Genomic DNA, 20,670 nt, shown 5'->3' on the forward strand with positions numbered 1-20,670 from the left:
GATCCCTCTTCCCCGCTGAACCTTTTTCTTTGCCGCTCTTCCCTTTTCCCGTTTCTCTTAGCTCTGGCTGGACGTGTGTCACAGTTCTCTATTTGGGGGCTTTAATGCCTAAGGCTCTAACTTGGCAGCACTTAGGGAGGCCGAGCGGTGGGGGGTCAGCTCCGGCAAGCGAGACAAATCAACGGAGAAAGAAATGGTTCTGCAACTGTACCTCCGATGTCTTCTCCAGAGTAAGAGACCTCCTGGCTTGCATCTGATTCCCATCGTCTCTGAGCACCATCAGGATTTCTCTCAGGGGGCCTGTGAGGGAAGGGAGGCCGAGAGAGCGCTTGGAGGCGACTAGCCCGAGGTCACCCAGCTGGCTGCATGTGGAGGAGGAGGGGGAGCGGGGGATCAAACCCGCTTCTCCAGATGACAGGCCGCTGCCCTTGACCGCACCACCACGCTGGCTCTCGGCAGCCTCTGCCCAAGCACGCAACTGCCCTGAGACCACCCCAGACCAGCTGGCGACTCCTGGGCCCGGCCGGTACCTGGCAGCGCTGCAGAGATTCCCAGAGCTTGCGAGGCTCTCCTGCTCCCTGCGGTGGCGGTGGTGCTGTTCCTGACGGCCGTCACAGGCAGCTTTGGCCATGGGGTGGCCTCCTTGGTCGTATCTGCCTGGCTTGTCCCAGCGGTGGTTTTGGGCAGTCGGCGCTGCGGCAGGAGGGGCAGCATGAGAGGAGGCGTCGGTGTCGGCTTCTGGTCCTCGGAGGACGCTGCCGGCTTGGTCAGAGGCGGGAGGTGCTCGGCATTCCTCCGGCCAGCTGGCTCTTGAGATCGGGCTTGGTGAGGGAGGCTTCGGCCTTGCCGATGGTCAGTTTTCTCACCCGAGGTGTTTGCATCGTTCTCAAGGCTCCTCCTTTTGAGCAGTTTGTCCTTTCTAGACACGGAACTCATCCTGCAATGGAGACATTTAGGACTTTTTCCAAACTAACCAAACACAGTCAAGGAGACAGGGGAGTTTACTCCATCCTCGTTTCCCTCTCTTGATTGGCCTGCTGCTTTAGGATTTTGCCTCCGTTCGGCATGTTTGCTCCCCCTAGAGGCTGATTCAATCTTACATCAGTTTATGCCTGGCATACTGTGAGTTCCCCTGAGCTGTAGGAAGGGGCAGCACATAAAAGGGATTATTATGAGCGATGTGGAACATCTAATGGAAAGGGAAGTCTAGGGACATGACGTCCATAGTCCTGCCCCCGGGGACCTCGGCAGTAGAAGGACCGCGGCAGTGGCGCCTGAACACTGAGGTGCACTCATTGCTCTGGGGTCGTGGCTGCCGCTGCCAGTCCTCTGAGGCTGCTCCCACCCTGTGGAGAGTGGGGGAAGCCTCAGGAGACTGGCGGGGGTGGGGCCAGCCCAACACGACACGCCAGCAGGTAAAGAGAGGGGGTGGGGGTGGGGGAGGGGGCAGGGGACAGGGATTCTTGTCTTTAATGTGGAAATTCTACAGAAGGGGCGAGAATAATTGTCTGTGGATTTAAAATAATAATAATAATAATAATAATAATAATAATAATAATAATAATAATAATAATAGAAGGACAAGAAGAGTTGCTTTTTATTCCCCACGTTTCTCTCCCCAATGGAGTCTCAAAGCAGCTCATAGTTGCCTTCTCTTCCCCTGTGGGTGAGGTGATGCTGAGAGAGCTCTGAGAGAAGTGCTTTGTGAGAACTGACTAATCAGGACTGTGACTAGCTCATCCAGCTAGCTGCATGCAGAGGAGCAGGGAGTCACGCCTGGCTCTCCAGATTAGAAGCCACGGCTTTGAACCACACCACCAAGCTGGCTCTTAACAAGAACACCAAGAAGAAGAATATTGCCCTTCAGATTTTTATGCTGGACCTAAAGGAATGTAAGATCAAATCAACCAGGAACAGGAGAAAGAAATCTGCAGAACAGGAAATAAAGATTCCTTGCCAAGAGGTGTAGAGGCCGAAGTCTGTAGACCTGACTTGTTGTCTCGAGAGGCCTGCTGCCTCCCTGGTGCAAGCTTTAAGGATGGGACGGAACGGCTGGACAGGCTCCTCAAGCGCACTGATCATTACCCCTTCCTTCTTATCCATGGAGGAACAAGTAATACTGCCCAGCAGAGCATGGAACCTATTAAGAAAGACTCTGTGGATCTGGGGGGAAGGGAAAGGGCCTGGGAGCACAGGTTGTGTTTTCATCAGTCCTTCCTGTAAGTGGCAAAAGACTACCCCCTCCCCGGGCCTCAGTAAAATTGTCAAGCGTTGACCGGTCCCCGAGGATAAAAAGTTTGGGGACTACTGAGTTAAAACACTCACCTTTTATTTCAGCTCGAAAGCTAATGCCCTCCCCTTGCCACGGGCTGTGGGAAAACTCATGAGATCACACCATTATTTGTGGCATCATCAGGTGGAGGTGATGTCAGGAGGGAGGGGAGGGGCTGTGGCTCAGGGGCACCTCCCCCTCCCCCCTTGCAAGCCCCGCTGTGAAATCTGTGGGCTCAAAGACCAGGCCCTGAGAGTTCCCTTCAGCTCTTTATTGGGACCCCTCCTGATCCTACAGAGAACTGAAACTGAACGGGAGGATCCCTCCCACAGCTCTCCTGCCCGCCAGTGAGGGGCATGGGCACAGCAGGGGCAGGGAGCAGGATCTGGCCGTGGGGGTGGGAAAGACCCCTGACTGAGAACCCAGAGAGCGGCGGCCAGTCTGAGGAGACAAGACCCCCTGGAAGAGCCGAGGGTCTGGCTCGGCCCCAGGCAGCTTCGTCCGGTCTCCCCCTCCCCAAAATACCACCCTTCCCGCTCCTCTGCCCCCAAATCCAGGAATATCCTAACATGCTGTTTATTTATTTATTCTTTGATTTATATACCACCGCTCTCTTAGGCTTTTGGGTGTTTATAATAACACAGTAAAACCACACTACCTTTAAAATCCCCAATTCATTATGCTTTAGGATGCTTTGGGCTGATCCCGCGCTGAGCCAGTAGTTCCAACGCACAAAGATAAAGGGGGTGCTCCGCCAGTTAGAAGTATATATGATGAAGTAGCTAGCCCAGGTCTTGGATCCACACCCTTAACTTCAAGAAGGCCTGTAAGTGACCATAGAACAAGTTGAAAAGTTCCACTGAAATATGCAGCTAGTAATGAACGCCTTTGTTTAGATTTGCTGGTAAATCTTCAACTGTCACTAGATGTGTATGCTTTCAAGAAAACTATAGATTCTAGAAACAGTACTCACTATGTCTGTGTTAGCAGAACAGTTTAAAATGGTATCACTTGTAAGACTGGTTAAGGAAACCATGAAAACCATTTTATTTTAAGCATGCTGTTGTTCAGCATTCCTTTGCTTTACGTTTTTCTAATTCATGGGTCCCCAGCTATTTTTGGGCCTGCATGCACATTTGTAATTCTGACAAAGAGTGGAAGGCCCAACCATCAAACAGCTGCCGTGGCAGGCGAAGGCAACCACAAAATGCCCAGGAGCGAGGCTGATATAAGTCTGATAATAGCTCTTTAGCATTTCAGACAGGAGCCTTGTCTAATGGGATACCTTTAAAAATATTTTCTTGTGTATATATAATATAGGGATATAGATTGATGCCACCCCCCCCCCCCCGGTGTCAAGCTGCAACTTTGGTTATCTCTCCTGTCTCCTCCCTCTGGAGGTTGGCGATAGGGGGGCTTTCTCCGCCATGTTGTTGGGTCATTGGTTTATTGTATCAGTCTTTTCTTGTCCTTTTTAATGGGAGTTTTAACTGGTTACCTGTAACCCGCCACGAGCCTGCTTGTGGGTGGCGGGTAACAAATTAAATAATAATAAATAATAGATCTACTTAGGAGGCACTCATCTGGTATGATCTGTCACATCTAACACTCTTAAGCAAAAGGATAAGGAGAAAATGCTGCTTCTGCCTTTTCCACTTTAGATAAGCCCTTCTCTCATGAACTCAGACATTTTCAGCCTGCACTAACGCTAGAGGGCGTCACCCCAAGGGTCAGAAATGACCCAGTGCTTGCACAGGAGATACCTTAACCTTTACTTCTTGTAGCAGCCATAGTTGCTGCTGAAGGGCTAGTGAGACCTCTAGCACATGGGATCACAAAAGGATTTCTCCAACTCTATTCTTGCTGCAGCCCACTTGGTTGTCTGAAATGCTGTGTTGTAGTTTGGTGAGGGGCTCCTGCAGGGTTATAAATTGGGGTCTGAAGTGGGGCAGAAAGGAGGGGGAAGTAACCATATCTTCTCCCTTCTTTGCCTCTGCCTCGCCTTGACCGTTTACGCACTGGAGGTTTTGTGCTGGGCTGCAGGCTGGAGTTTTAGTCATGGCAGGTTGCCCCATCTCTTCCTGCACCCATATGGGGGAGCATTTGGCCCAGTGCACCTCATCTGCTCCCGATTTGTGCTCCTGCATGGGAGCTGGGGCAGTGAAGTGCCCAGTGCCTAAATGGTCCTTCAGAAGGTTCTTTCTGTGGACCCAAGATAAGTTGAAATCTAGCCAAATAATGAGATGCCAAAAAAGTGGAATAATTATTGGCTTGTTCCTTCCCCCCCCCCCATTATGTTTTTTATTGTTCTTTTAACGCCTTGTTGATTCATTTGATGATGATGCTGTTCATAGTTTGTTTACACTCATCATTTCATATTTATTCATTTGTAATCCTTAATTTACTTTGTGGTTTACTGCAGTTGTTTTAATTTAGTTACTTCCCTTAGTGCCATTGTGGCAGCCAAGCAAGGTAAACATTCCTTATAATTATTTGTCCCTAGACAGAGTAGACTTGCATGTAGATTGTACAGAGTTTCTAACAGTGCTTGTAACGTCTTTAAAAACAAAATAATACAGTAAATGGCAACTCTACTTAAATATTCTTTTAGGTAGCTTTTTCAAAGCTGAGCTCTGAAGGCTGAAGAAAAGAAAGAGTATAAAAATATCGAAATGGGTTAAAGATATTCAGCCTTATCTGTATTTTGAGCCCGATGACTTTAAAAGGCATCACGTGGTCCTGTAACATTGCTTCTTCGCATATAAATGAAAATGTCAAAAAATCTCCGAATCTAAATATAGGCCTTTCTTGGGGTAGGTTTCTGCTGCCTGCTGATCAGCTCAGCTGTTTCTTCTCTGCTCAGATAGTCTGGCTTGAAATCAGGCTCTTGCTGTGAACTTAGAATGAATACTTGCTGTGAAACTAAGTTATATGCTGATAATTGTGGAAGGATAAATGTTTTCCTAAGGTTTTCAAGCTCACCTGGGCAAAGGGAGAAACTATCTGTACTGCCCTGAGCTCCTTGGACAAAGGATGGAATAAAAATGTACTTTAATATAATACATAATACTTCATAAAGTGCTTTAATGTTTCAGTCCTATTAAAACTGGACTGGATATTTCACATCTTTATCCCAGCTTTCCAACCAGTTCAGGACAATTAACAAAGTTAAAGATGGTCCCAACTCAGAATCCATTACATAGTACTACTGCAGATAGTTTTAAAAGAAGATATGAATGGCCAGGAGAGTTCATTAGTTCCTGGGTTCTTGATCGAGTGTGTTGGTTGGTTTGCATTCCTCTTATTTTGCCCTCAGAGGAAAAGTAAGGCTCGACTATCACAATAGAGGCTTGATTACTGCAATATTGCAGAAGAACAGAGCTTCAGCTGTGTCTGTGTGGCTGCCAAAAAAGACTGCAGATGCCAACTGGGTAGAAGAAGAAGAAGAGTTGGTTCTTATATGCCGCTTTTCCCTACTCGAAGGAGGCTCAAAGCGGCTTACATTCGCCTTTCCATTCCTCTTCCCACAACAGACACCCTGTGGGGTGGGTGAGGCTGAGAGAGCCCTGATATTACTGCTCGGTCAGAACAGTTTTATCAGTGCCGTGGCGAGCCCAAGATCACCCAGCTGGTTGCATGTGGGGGAGAGCGGAATCGAACCCGGCATGCCAGATTAGAAGTCCGCACTCCTAACCACTACACCAAACTGGCTCTCTGGATGTGTCAGAATGTACCTTTGGGGCAATGCAAGCAAGTGCCCCATAGTTGCTTTTCTATATCTTCTGGGTTGTTGTTGTTATTTAGATCAGCCTTTCTCGATAGACATAGCTGCCCATAATGGCCTCCCGATGCCTGCCCACCTCATTCTACATTCCATCCAGTATTGCGGCGGGTCATCAGCGTGGCTGCGGCGAGCATCAGCAGTGAGACGGGTGCCAGCCTTTTCGGCATGACCGGCCCGTTCTGCTCTGCGGGAAGCAGCGGCGCTCTGGACCTCTCCTTGTCTACCCAGAGCTCGCGCATGTGCTCTAGTGCCGGTCACAGGGAGATGCAGGGGCGGGCCAGGTATATAACAAACTCTATATTTTGAGTGGAAATGTTGGGGGGTCATCTTATACACCCAGTCGTCTTATACGCTGGCAAATATGGTATCTTTCCTGAGTTGGAAAAGGAATTTGAATGGCACCTTCTGTCTTTTTACACAGACCAGCTTCTCAGTAACACAGAGTCCAGCAGCTGGATCTATGCCAGCAACCCCTGGCACAGGTAGGATACCTCATCAAAAATTCTCTGCTTCATTCATTGTATATGCCAAGCTGGGCAAATCACTGCATCTAGTAAAGTATAACTGGACCTGGCTAAAAGGTTGTTGTAGGCCCAGCTCACTGCACAACTATGCACTGGTTTACTCAGAAATATGTTCCCTTCTTAGGATAGAACTGTTAGAAGGCTTTAGCCTGAAGCAAATATAAGAACCATAGATTCCTCAATATGAAAGCAGAAAAGCACAAACAGGAATTTGTGCTGTCATTAAATATACAAAGAGGGCATCTCTGCACAACAATGCCTTATTGATTCCTGATTGTGCTTTTTAGTCTGAAGCAGGCAGAAAATAAGTAGCAGAACATTATTGAAAATTAATGATCATAGAATCATAGAGTTGGAAGGACCTCATGGGTCATCAAGTCCAACCCCCTGCACTATGCAGCACACTCACATCCCTATCACTCATCTACTGTAACCTGCCACCCCCTTGAGCCTTCACAGGATCAGCCTCTCCGTCAGATGGCTATCCGTCTTTTAAAAAATTTCCAAAGATGGTGAACCCACCATTTCCCGAGGAAGGTTGCTCCACTGAGAAACCGCTCTAGCTGTCAGGAACTTCTTCCTGATGTTTAGACGGAATTTCTTTTAAACTAATTTCATCCCATTGGTTCTGGTCCGTCCCTCTAGGGCAAGAGAGAACAACTCTGCTCCATCCTATGGCAGCCTTTTAAATACTTGAAGATAGTTATCAGATCCCCTCTCAGATGTTAAATCTTTTGTTGTATAAGCCTGAGGACTCTTGATTTAAAATTCTCGTGTTGTGTTAATTTATTTTCCTTGCATTATTTGTGTAGCCTTTACTGGCTACTGGCCTCGGGACAGTGTATTGTCCCCAGCCCTTCTGTTCCAAAACTTCTCAGATGCTTAGAAATGTTTGGCTGTATTACGTCCAACATTCTTGCATAGGCTTCAGTGTTCCTGCAGTGGTGCCAGCTTTATCTTTCCTGCCAGACTGGCTGCTGTCACTTGGAAAGGTTCACCTTAAAACTTGACAGTTTCAGGTGTGTTCAATCCAGCAAGTCTTGCACAACCCAGGAAGACGACAATGTCTCCAGCTCAACTAGATCCATTCTACACCCAAGGGGATGCCTTAACATCAGAGGATCATCTGGATGACACCTGGGTAACTGTGTTTGGGTAAGTGCTGGACATGGCCTAAACAATTCTGCATGATACTGGTGGCTGAGGTGCCACTATGAATATGTGTACAGTCTTTAATTAACTTTTTAGTACATGTGGGAAATGCTGCACAAAGAAGCAGAATACAAGTGTGGAAATGTGGGGGGGACGTTAGTCAGGACATTGTAACCCAGCCGACATTATGCTTAAGCTATACATTTGGTACACAATTATTTTGTATGTTGCTTTCTTTAATGTCCTAAGTATGGTAAAGGAAGTTAAAGCTGAGGATGGTTTTAAAAGAATTGGGTGTGTCACAATTGTTATGACACAGAGCTTATACTTTGGATGAGAGGCTACTGTTAAGATAAAATATGGGGAAACAGAATGTTTTCTGGTTGGTGAAGTTTTCGGACAAGGCTGTAGTTTATATCCCTGTCTGTTCAATCTACCTGCAGAATGTATCATAAGGAGAGCTGAATTAGATTTAGATGAAGGGGGAATTAAAATTATAAGGAACGTTAACAACTTGAGAGGAGCAGATGACACCACTTTACTGGCAAAAAACAGGGAAGACTTGTAATGACTACTGATGAAGGTTGGAACAGAAAGTGCCAAAACAGGATTGCTGAACATCAAGGAAGCCAAAAGTAATGGACATTGGGGAGTTGCACAGCTTTAAGTTTGATGATGAAGAAATTGAAATGGTTCAGGTTTTCTATTCCTTAGCTCCATCATCAACCGAAAGGGAGATTGCAACCAAGAAACCAGGAGATCGAGACTGGGAAGGGCAGCCGTGAAGGAGCTAGAAAACATTCTACAGTGTGAGGATGTGTTGCTGGCAACCAAGATCAAGATAATTCATGCTATAGTACTCCCCATTACTATGAATGTGTGTGGAAGTTGGGCAATGAAGAAAATTATTTCATTTTAATTGTGTTGAAAGAGAGTTTTATGGATCCTGTGGACTTCCCAAAAGACAAATAAGTGGGTTCTAGATCAAATCAAGCACGAACTCTCCCTAGAAGGTAAAATGACCAAAATGAAGCTAACATAGTTTGGCCACATTACGAGAAGACAAGACTTAATGGAAAAGACAATAATGCTGGGAAAAGGTGAAGGGGGTAGAAAACGACATAAAAGTCGAAGAAGCCACAGACCTCAATTTGCAAGACACAAGCAAGGCTTTTAACAAGACATTCTGGAGATCGTGAAATGCATAGGGTCGCCGTAAGTCAGAAGTGACTTGACAGTGCTTAACACACACAAATACGATCATGTTTCAAAACTTCCTTCTGAAGCTTAGCCCCCTCCTTTGTAAAACTTCCATTTCTTTGTTTAAAACCTGTTTACTGAGATGTGAGAATTTAGTTTTCTGAACTTCCATGGCAGTAATTGAGAATTTTTCTTCTGGTATAATTACTAGTTGTTTGTATATGAGTCACATTCTGCTAAAAAAGAAGTTGTTTCCTCTTATGCACCTTATAAGGTCACCCTTGCTAGCCAATCTAAGTATGCTATTTTATTCTACCCGATAGGCAGTGATTTTTGTTTGTTGACAATTTAAGTAAGGAGCATTAAGAGTAAGTTGGTTGCATCAAATGATGCTTAAAGCCCTCGAGGAAGACAGCAACCATGGCGGAAACTCTTACCTTTTCCAAAGTTGGAAAAAGCAGCATCACTTAAACCGAGGGTGGCTAAACTTTGGCTCTCCAGATGTCCAAGGACTGCAATTACCATGAGCCCCTGCCAGCACCATGCTGGTAGCAGGTTCATGGCAATTGTAGTCCATGGACATCTGGAGAGTCACAGTTTGGCCACCCCGGCTTAAACATTGATATTAAAACAAAGAACTATCTGAGTAAACATTGAACCCTGCTTGGAAATGCATAGAATCATAGAATCATAGAGTTGGAAGGGGTCATACAGGCCATCTAGTCCAACCCCCTGCTCAACGCAGGATCAGCCCTAAGCATCCTAAAGCATCCAAGAAAAGTGTGTATCCAACCTTTGCTTGAAGACTGCCAGTGAGGGGGAGCTCACCACCTCCTTAGGCAGCCTATTCCACTGCTGAACTACTCTGACTGAAAAATTTTGTCCCGATATCTAGCCTATATCGTTGTACTTGAAGTTTAAACCCATTACTGCGTGTCCTCTCCTCTGCAGCCAACAGAAACAGCATCCTGCCCTCCTCCAAGTGACAACCTTTCAAATACTTAAAGAGGACTATCATGTCCCCTCTCAACCTCCTTTTCTCCAGGCTGAACATTCCCAAGTCCCTCAACCTATCTTCATAGGGCTTGGTCCCTTGGCCCCAGATCATCTTCGTCGCTCTCCTCTGTACCCTTTCAATTTTATCTACGTCCTTCTTGAAGTGCATCTGGCACTGAGCAGTACAGAAATGCTTATATTTCAGCTTCCTGCTCGAGGTAGCTTAGAATATTAAAACACGAGCCATTTGACATGAGTAGCACAAAAAAACTATCCAGAAAAACAAAACCAGATTCCCAATGAAAAGCCTTGGTAAAAAGATGTATTTTAGACTTGTGCCTAAATGAAAGTGAAGTAGGTACCAGGAGAGTCTCAAGGGAGAGGGCATTCCACAGGCACTTGTGTATGTGGGGCTGTATATTATGTTTGGCTCTGAACACCTCCCCATGATTCTTTGGTTGAGATAGCTATTAATCTTGTAATGCTGAGGCTAAAACGTAAGGCTATTAGATCGATGACAAGACTGATCTTCGTAGTAGTTGGGACGGCATCTGAAGATTGGCCAGGATTTGCAGTAGTATTTCTGCAAACGTTGCCAAGGGCCTAGTTAGATTTTCTATTGAAGGTTTAAAATTTTATTTTTGATACTTAATGAGTAACGTGAGGTTTTTCCTGTGACTGTTTCAGATTTCCTCAAGGATCCGCTTCCTATATTCTGCTACAGTTTGCACAGTATGGAAACATATTGAAGCATGTGGTAAGTCGAAAGTTGTGGCTTTTTAAAAATCGCCTCTTCGTTTTGGCTCCTGATGACCATTTCTCCTTGTTTTGTACAGATGTCCAACACAGGGAACTGGATGCATATCCATTACCAGTCGAAATTGCAGGCTCGGAAAGCCTTGAGCAAAGACGGAAGAATTTTTGGTGAATCTATCATGATCGGGGTAAAACCTTGTATCGATAAAGTGAGTTTATTTATTTTTTGTTATTTCTTGTCTTTTTTACTGGGACTCAAAAGTGGATTGCACAGAGTCAGTACAATCGATAGGATGGGACATTCATTAGACAATGAAATAGGATCTCAGTTGCAGAATCAACCAGAAGAAATTAAGAATTAAAAAAAAAAACAAGATGGAAGCAACACAAATTGTTAGCATATTTTATTTATTTATTAGATTAGATTTATAGGCCACCGCTCCTGGTCCAGCCATCTTGTGACAACTAACAACAGATATAAAATACAGTATTAAACATAACAACCTTAATATCCAAAATTAAAACCAAATGCAGCTACCACCCCCATGCCTAGTCCCTCCCTTCCGCCATACTTGCCTCTTATTGTTATGCCAATAAAGGTTTATACACACACACACACACGCATACACGCGTACATACATATATACACTAAATTTAAATACCAGCCATTTTAATAATCTACACCAAGTTTGATGCCCGAGGCGCTAGATGGGTTCTATTATAACCAGTTAGACACTGCCCTCTTCTGTGATTGGGGTGTATTTAAGGGGTTTTTACCATATGTTTTATTGGTTACTATGTGACATCTTTCTTTTTTCTGTAAACCACTGCCAGCCAGTTTTTTACTGAGAGTATGTGGTATATAAGCCTAAACATAAATAAATAAAATAAATAAAACCATAAATAAATAAAACCTAGTAGTGTATACAGTTAACTTTAGAAGAAGAGTTGGTTCTTATATGCCGCTTTTCTCTATCCGAAGGAGTCTCACAGCAGCTTACTGTCGCCTTCTCTTTCCTCTCCCCACAACAGACACCCTGTAAGGGAGGTGGGGCTGAGAGAGCCCTCATATTACTGCTCAAACAGAGCAGATTTATCAGTACTTGGTGAGCCCAGGGTCACCCAGCTGGCTGCATGTGGAGGAGGAGCGGGGAATCCAACCCAGGTCTCCAGATTCGAAGTCCGCACTCCTAACCACTACACCAAACTGAGGGGGTGAATGATTTTGTATAGCCTGTGCTCTTTATCTACTTAGAAAAGCCCTGCTGCATAATTTAGTTTGGCTCAGTTTGTGGAAAGCCAGAACAGTGGGAGTCTTCCTGACCTCCCTGGGCAGACCAATCTACAAGGTGCAACAGAGAAGGCACATGTATGGGCAATTGTTGATTTAGTGCATTTTCAGGTTGGCACCTGTAGAAGGCCCTGCTCAGATGTGTAAAGCTGATGTGGAACATTGGGGGGGGGGGGAGGTGTCTCACAGATATGAGGGTCTAGCTGATGCATTCTGCAGCAACTGGCGTGTCCAAATTGATTTTGACGGGAGATCAAGACAGTAGTCTAGTCTTGATGTCACCATTGCATGGATCTAGGTGGCCATTTCAAAATAAATTCCTTTCTGTTTTGATGCTCTAAGGTGTATCCATTAAAGTGAAAATTTGGTGTTACTGGTCATTGGGGGATTGTCAGGCTTTATGGGGTTTTATGGTTTGCTTGTACACCGCCACGAGTCTTTCGAGAGGTGGCGGTATAGAAATCTAATAATATATATATATAAATGGTCACATACGGTAATAAGAAAAACATTATGACTAATTCAGGTAACAAGGCATAGGTGGGAATAACAATGTAGGGTTAATGGGGCCAGAGGAGCTTGGTACTGTATTTAATTGCATGTCAAAATGATCAAATAGGTGAGAGTCCTTTTTTTGATTGAATATAAACCAAAGAACAGTCTACTTTACATGCCCCAATTGTTTTTGTTTTTGGTTGAAATAAATTGTGTACCTTATGTTATGCACCATGGCAGGTTTTTCATTGAAACTGTATATTTTTACAAAAAAGTATTAATTATTTGCCCTAAAACGCAGAGATATAATAGCTAATAGCTGAACAAACATTTAAAAGCCTATTAATATTATCACATCCCCTTTTTTCTCAGCTATGGGTATAGTTAGCTGGCTACTTGTCTGACATATGTGATGTCGCCTGGCCATCTCGCCTGCTAACTTCATGTAGTCTTGAATCATTGGCTAAGATGTTCCAGTAATCAGCAGCTAGGAGCGAAGACCTTTGTGCCTTCTTCCTTTGCTGAGATGAGAGAACCTCTCCAGACTATGAAATGTGAAATACGATCTCGTTGAGCTCTGGAAAAGATGATTCAAGAACTAGGATACAGTTTTTAACATTGGAATCTTCCATTTCTGCTTGCAGAGCGTGATGGAAAATACAGAGAGAAGTTCTGCATCCTCCCCTTCTTCCTCCTTCACGCCCCCAATGAAAACGCTAGGTACCCCCGTGCAGCCTTCGAGTGCTCAAAGGATTTCTACAATGAGGCCTCTTGCTACAGCCTATAAAGCTTCAACTAGCGACTATCAGGTATGTAGGAAGAGAAGTGAGGAAACTGTCCTGGTCACCTTAGCATTGGATGACAGGATTCTGGGCATTTATTTATTTTATTTGTAATTACATTTGGATACCGCCGCTCCCAGCAAAAGCAGGTTCACGGCATAAGACAATAAAGCATTTAAAACATCTTAACATTATCGCAATGAAACAATAAGCCCCCCCCAAACCTAATAAAGTTAAGATGGCGGTAGGAATTCCTCTGCTGCAGGTGTAGCCAGTATAGGCCAGAAAACTGGGAATGAAAGGAAAAAAGAGAAACAGGTAGAAACGAACGGTAGATTTTGGCCGGCCTAATACCGTGGCCTAAGACCAGGGCCGGGGGTAGATACCAGATTTATTCATTGCACTGAGCCTCAACCAAGCGCCTGGTGGAAGAGCTCCATCTTGCAGGCCCTGTGGAACCCAGGGATTTCTGACAGGGCCCACAGTTCTTCAGGGAGCTCATCAAGGCCAGTTGCACTTCCCGGAGCCCCAGGACCATCAGCAGATTCATACCCGCAGAGCAAAGCACCCTGGCGGGGGGGGGGGGGGCATAAGGAGATAAGTGGTCCCGTAGGTAGGTAGGACCCAGGCTGCTTATTTGGTAGGACCCAAGCTGCATTGTTGAAAAGAACAGTAAACAGCTAGCGAGGCAAATATTATCTCTTGCTTACCCTGCGTCTGACTCTCTTTTCTAGGTGGTTTCTGACAGACTGACTCCTCGGAAAGACGAAAGCATTGTGTCCAAAGCTATGGAGTACATGTTTGGCTGGTAGGAAGAGACGCCAGAGTCAGCTTTGCTGGAGGGTATTACAGGACCCCTGATTAGTTGTATAAACTGTTCACAGGAGCATTTCAGATGTCCTGCCTTTGAAAAAGGAACTTGACACACATGTGTTTTGCACTTTAAAGAGCAGCTGAATGTACACCCCTTTGAAGCTGTTCAACCATTGCGGTTCGTGTTTTGACAGTCTGTCTTGGACAGCGATCGCATGACTCAAGCGAACACTGACTTTTCATATCAGTCTTGCTTTCCAAACCTTGTAGCATCCTTTATAATTGCCTGATGGCATGATGGTCTTCTTCCAAAAATATGGTATCCTTTGCTACAGCCTTAAAGTCAATATTGGTCATTGTGTAAAGAGGCATAAGTAGGCTTTAACAATTTTAAACCAAATATTTTAGTTCGACTGCTCTTTCCTACGTCGATCAGTGTTTATTCTAAACCATCAGGTGTCCCAAAAGTTTTTAAAGATCTTTCTTAATAAAAATTGTGGTGCTACAGATATGTACGACTGGTTTGTGTGATTCAATTCAATACACACTGGCTCTGTGCAAATACCACTGTTACCTGGAAACCCTTGAATTTGGGACAGAACTACCTTTCATAGTTCATTATTGCAAAAACCATGGAATTGAGCTTCTTTGGGAAAGTTCTAAAGCAGGGGCGGCCAAACGTTGGCTCTCCAAATGTCCATGGACTGCAATTCCCATGAGCCCATGCCAGCACCATGCTTGTACATGAAATCTTATATCTTGAAGAAAACTTTGTTGGTGTTAAAGGTGCCACTGGACTCAAAGTTCGGTAAGCTGAAGACTATTACCCTCATGGGATTAGATATTAAAACACTAATAAGCGCTTTGTACTGGTAGGAATGTTGGTTCACGTTTTGCCTAGCTTTGTTGCTTTGACATCTCCCTTTAAAGTAAAGATTGCGGTTATGTTTGATCTATGAAGGCTAAAGATTTTCCTGCTGTTTTGCTGAAAAGTCACCTGATTGATTGAAGTGCCTAAAAAAAATCTTTAAAGCTTTCATGCAACTCTCCATGGTAAATGAATCCTTTTTTCATAGTAGCTTCCTTCTCTTGCACAACAGATTGTTGGTACGTAGCCATTTCATTTCAGTTTATATCAGTGGTCCCCAACCCCCACTCCGGGGACCGGGACCGGGACCGGGACCGGTCCGTAGATCAGTTGGTATCGGGCTGCGTCTCCTCCTCCTCCCCAGCTGCTGCCTGGGGGGCTGCCCTGCCACTCTGCCCCCGGCTCACCTTTGGTGCTCTCCAGCGGCCGCCATAGCTGGGGCTCCCCCTCGGCGTGGCACTGCGCAGCTGCTGGCGGCAGCGCCCCCCAGTGGGTGGCGGGAAGTCAGGGGCGCCAGTGGAAAAGCAAGTGGAGCAGGGGCTCAGGCGGTGGCGACGTCCCTTGGCAAAAGACTACACCCCCGGGCCTCAGTGAAATTGTCAAGTGTTGACCGGTCCTCCGTGATAAAAAGGTTGGGGACCACTGGGTTAAACTACATGTAATTTCCTATTCACCATAAAGGTGACGTTTGTTAAATATTCTCAGCTGAATCGATTAGGTGTTTTGCGTCTAGGTCTCAGGAAAGCTTTCTCAACCAGGTTTCATGAAACCCTAGGGGTGCACCTTGAGGTGAGCTAGAATTTCAGGCTATAATTGCATCCATAACATTAACTAAGAAATGTTTAATGAAGTTTCTCAATGACATGGAAACAGGAAGACGCCCAGGAGAATTCAAGAAAGCAAAAATAGCCAGTATTCTGAAACCTGGACAACCAAAGCAACTGGCAACAAGTTGCAGACCTATTTCCCTTCTGAGCTCCTTGGCCCATTATGCACGGCCGCCGAAACGGCGATTTCGGGTCACATGGAAAACGCGGAGGGGGAAGACGCGACGCATACCGGTTATACACGGGGCGGGGCGCGACGGCGGCAAAACCCAGAGTAACCGATTATGCACGCGGCGATCCGGGCGCCGCTTCTGGTTGCGCCCCGCTCACCCGGAAGCTGCGCTTTCTTCCGCGTTTCACTGACGCGGCTTTTTCGGCGGCATGCACCGAAGCTGCAGCCGGTTGCAGCCGGCTCCGTGCGTTATCCGTGATTTTAGTCGCCGCCATTCCACCCCGAATGTGCGCTAAAACCCCCGTGCATAATGGGTCCTTGAGAGGCTAATCCTGAATAGAATGGGTGATAGAATTGAACATTTCCCTATAGAGGAAGCAGAATTTAAACTCTGTTGTAGTTATGAAAGCCATGTTCTCAGCTTAAATTTTTTTTATTGAGGCAGGGTATCAGAACTGTCTTAAGACTTCAGCAGTTTTCATTGATCTGATTGTAGTTTATGATGCCATCACGAGGGATGGATTGCTGTAAAAGTTTTCCCCTGCAGAACATTATTTCAAGTCCTTAATACCATGCTGATTGATAGGACTTTCCAAGTTGTTATGGGTCAGTCATTTAACAAGTAGAAGAACCTAAATAATAATAGTCTACCCCAGGGCTCAGTCCTTCCTTCAGTCTTTTTCAACTTGTACATCTCTGATATCACCTGTACTATGTCCCTTTTCTACAAAATATGCTACTAAAGGTGCTTCTATGATTTTAATGTGGATTTCTTTTACCTATGTTTTATAATGTGTGTTTTTATAGCATGTACAATCATCCCAACATGGAAGCTAGCACGGGCATAAAAAGACATAAGGTAAAGGTATCTCCTGTGCAAGCACAGAGTTATGTCTGACCCTTGGGGTGACGCCCTCTAGTGTTTTCTTGGCAGACTCAATACAGGGTGGTTTTTCCATTTCCTTCCCCAGTCATTACGGTTTTACTCCCCAGCAAGCTGGGTACTCATTTTACTGACCTTGGAAGGATGGAAGGCTGAGTCCCACTCTATGCCACAAGAGGCTCTAAAAAGACATACATTATCCTTTTAGTGTTACAGTTTGTAAAATGACATACATTGACTGCACATACATCCTATGGATGTTCAAACTTTTCATCTCGTGAGTGGACTGAAATAATTTGCACTGCATGGAAAAAAAAATGTATTCTCTGTAGTCATGTACAGAGTTCCAGTTATTTTTGAGCTTACAGAACAAAACACTACACATTTTTCTTAACTGTGCTAGTGATGGGCAAAGAAACCCAATTTTGGGTTCGGGGCAATTCAGCACATCCCGAATCTCAATTTTGGTACAATTCAGGTTCAACTTGATTTGGGAAGGCTGAATTTTCTGGCTCGGATGCATTTTAAAAAGACCAAAGTCCATTTAAACCCCCTCAGAGCCACCAAACAGCTGCTCCATGGAGAGGCTTCTTACAATTCTTGGCAAGAATGTTGAAGGCTGCAAAGCAATCTTTTATATCTAATGAATGTCTTTCAGCAGCATGTTTCTCGTGCCAGAGGGAATTCTCTCACCTTACCCAAACAGATTCCTTAGTATCCAACCTGGTAAGCGTGGATTTCCTCAATCTTCCTTTGCAGACTAGATCTCTTATAGAATGATAGCATTTTGCTAACTACTCATCCATTGAATATGGCATATCATGTTGTGCATAGATCCCCTTCTCTAAAAAAAAAACCCTTCACATATGCTTCATACTATGGAGGGTGACTGCCATCTAGTGATGCTTTGCTGAAGGTGTTTAGCTATGTAAGGAACCAGAAAGATGGCCGCTGTTCAATAGCAACATGGCACAGCCCAATTGCTGCTGATGTCAATCATCTGACAGCAATAGTGGTGTAAGTGGAGCAGCTGCGTGATCCTCCCAGCCTTCAATTAGATGAGCTCATATGCATACTAGGTACGTTCTGAGAAAATCCTATTTAATTTTGCATTTCATAAAGGTAAAGGTATCCCTTGTGCAAGTACCGGGTCATATCTGACCCTTGGGGTGACGCCCTCCAGCGTTTTCATGGCCGACTCAATACGGGGTGGTTTGCCAGTGCCTTCCCCAGTCATTACCGTTTACCCCCCCAGCAAGCAGGGTACTCATTTTACCGACCTCGGAAGGATGGAAGGCTGAGTCAACCTTGAGCCGGCTGCTGGGATTGAACTCCCAGCCTCATGGGCAGAGCTTTCAGACTGCATGTCTGCTGCCTTAACACTGCGCCACAAGAGGCATTTCATAGCAGCTAGTTATTATAGGCATTGATTGCCTGAAATGAGGCAGTGAAACTGACTGCCGAAGTTTTAGACATGTCTCCCTGAGCGTTTGCATGATACGAAAATGAGATGTGAATGCTACGTGAAGTTTGGCGGCATTTTTAGTTATTGAATGAGCTGACGGGTTCTTCAGTGGTGCCTGCGTATTGTACAGGGAAGTAGAAGATGAAATAGTCCAAAGTGTGGGAGAGAATCTGCACACCTGTCAAGCAGATGCTGTGAAAACCCTACAGATTCCCCCCCCCCCCAGGCAGGGAGAGACCCAGCTGGTCAAGATACCAGACCTCAAGGAAGAAAATGCATTTACATTTTTATTCCACTTTCCCTTCCAAAGAACTCAGAACGGTGTTCACAGCCCCCCCCCCTCCCAATACATTAGATTAGATATAGATTCCCTTTAATGGCATAAAAATTCAAGTAGAAAGAGATAGCCACGACTCCGATGAACATAGCTGGTGTGCAATAAAACCTGTTAAACAGGTTAGCATTTCTGCAAGCACAAAAAATTAAATTTTAACATTGAACCAAGTACATTGAGAACTTTAGATAGTAAAGCATGATTGTTTTCATTTAGCAGAGCATTAAGGATTTGATGTTGATTTTTGCCCTAATTTGGTTATGTAGGCCTCAACTGGGGAACATTGACTGCAGAGGGCCGTACAGATGAGGGGGGTGTGGGGGAGGGTGTCGGGGGCACCACAGCCATGCAGGCAAAGTCTGCATAGTAGGTTAGGCGGAAAGAGGATAACCAGCCAAGGGTCTCCCAGTGAGTGGGCATCATGCTGCACAATGTAGAAACCTTTAACCACCAGCACCACTAGAGGTCAGAAGGGAGCTACGGATTGAGTCTTCTTGACTCTAACCTGCCCTTAAGTTAAAATAGTTTGCTAAGCTGCTGCTTCTTACCCAAGCCTGCCCCAGCAAGTAACCTTTTAAAGGAAAGGTCTTTCCCAGCACCTTTAAAACATAATATGGCTCAAATTAGAATGACAGTGATGCACTGAATGCTTTAAGATGCTTTAATGTACAGTAATTAGTCATTATAACTCTATCACTATCTCTCTTTAACTCTTTCTCACTATGTTTCTTTATATTTATGTCTCTACCTATATCATTCTCTCTCTCTCTCTCTCTCTCTCTCTCTCTTGCTATCTCTTTTTATCTTTATCAAACTCTGTCTCTCTCTAATCAAACTAACTTTCTCTCTGTATAGATCTTTTTTCTCTCTTTCTCTGTTTACCTTTATGTCTACCTCTATCTTAAGGTGACCAGATTGTCCCACTTTAGGAGGGACATCTGGGGGTACCTGGCAAATTGTATTTAAGTTGAAATTAAAAATCTATATATTTCAATACAATTTTTGCGTTCTATGCATTCTATGAAACTTTTTGTCGCTCCATATAGACTGAATTTTTAATCAAAGACCCCCCCCCCCCCCCGTCAATGGTGTCCTGCTTTACTAATGTTAAAATCTTGGTCACCTTATTCTATCTTAACCTCTCTTTCTTTGTCTATATAGCTATCCTTATATCTCTCTGTGTTTGTCTCTCTCTCTCTCTGTCTCATTATCTTTGCTTTTCTATCTCTTTAATCTATACATCTGTCTATTTATATTTATTTATATCTCTTTTCTCTCAATGTATCTCTTTATGACTATATATTTCTCCCTTTCTCTCTCAAAATTTCTCTGTTTATCCTGCTCATTCTCTCTCACTCTTCATTGATTTTTGCAACTACACCAGTATACTTCCCACCATATTTCTTGCACAATCACAGTTGTCATGCTTTTCAAAATTTTCTACTTCTGCCAAAGGGAAAAAACGTCAAAATCTTTTGCCTTGACAACCAGTGACATATGCAGGTCTTCTCCTAGTTCTTTGCCTGGTGATTGTAGAGGCAGATACACTGACATGACTAACACGAGATGCCTTCTCAGGGCATATTTCCTCCATTAATTTAACCATCCAGTTCTTAACAAATTCACCATTAGAGAATGGTCAACCACTTTCAGCAATACATTTAGCAACATGATAGCTGGCCCGCACAGTAGTCAGGTTCTCTTCAACATGCTTTCTAAAACTATATTTCTGCAAAAACATTGACTTTTTCAGAGAGTATCTTGTTCATGCGCATCTCTCCTTCATATATTGAGTAGCTCTTGTGACTTTAATGATTGCTAATTTCATTTCCTTATCCATTATTATTAGGAAAAGGTTAGTTTCAAGTATGGCTGAGGAATCCTTATTTTATGTATAATAATTTTATTCCACTTCGTTTATTTTATTCTGCACTTGCAATTTTCTTGTAATTTTCTTATTGTGATCACTTGTTTATACTGTGACATATATATGTATATATATTTTCATTTTACTGTTTTAACGTTTTGTTTGCAAAACGTTAAAATTTTTTAAATA

At 44.3% G+C, this 20,670-nt stretch overlaps 1 protein-coding gene across 2 annotated transcripts; it reads left to right on the forward strand.

The window, feature by feature from the left end:
* Positions 1 to 2,978: 2,978 nt before the first annotated feature.
* Positions 2,979 to 14,574, forward strand: LOC143829075 (nucleoporin NUP35-like). Of its 2 annotated transcripts, none has more exons than XM_077319376.1 (7): positions 2,979 to 3,098; positions 6,478 to 6,538; positions 7,600 to 7,735; positions 10,616 to 10,685; positions 10,765 to 10,893; positions 13,115 to 13,279; positions 13,987 to 14,574. In XM_077319376.1, the coding sequence occupies exons 2-7, from the start codon at positions 6,517 to 6,519 to the stop codon at positions 14,062 to 14,064; spliced, it is 600 nt and encodes a 199-aa protein (XP_077175491.1). In that variant the 5' UTR covers positions 2,979 to 3,098; positions 6,478 to 6,516; the 3' UTR covers positions 14,065 to 14,574. The 2 variants fall into 2 exon arrangements, with proteins under 2 accessions (XP_077175491.1, XP_077175490.1); XM_077319375.1 differs by having other exon boundaries at positions 2,980 to 3,098; positions 7,594 to 7,735.
* Positions 14,575 to 20,670: the final 6,096 nt, after the last annotated feature.

This window comes from Paroedura picta, chromosome 2 (assembly GCF_049243985.1).
Source record: "Paroedura picta isolate Pp20150507F chromosome 2, Ppicta_v3.0, whole genome shotgun sequence".
Lineage (NCBI taxonomy): Eukaryota > Metazoa > Chordata > Lepidosauria > Squamata > Gekkonidae > Paroedura > Paroedura picta.

Bases quoted from the DNA above. Each gene is read 5' to 3' on its own strand.
- LOC143829075 (XM_077319375.1), top strand. From the start codon at position 6,517: ATGCCAGCAACCCCTGGCACAG. The intron at 6,539-7,593 runs GTAGGATACCTC...AAAACTTGACAG, and splicing joins GCCAGCAACCCCTGGCACAG to TTTCAGGTGTGTTCAATCCA. The intron at 10,686-10,764 runs GTAAGTCGAAAG...TGTTTTGTACAG, and splicing joins GAAACATATTGAAGCATGTG to ATGTCCAACACAGGGAACTG.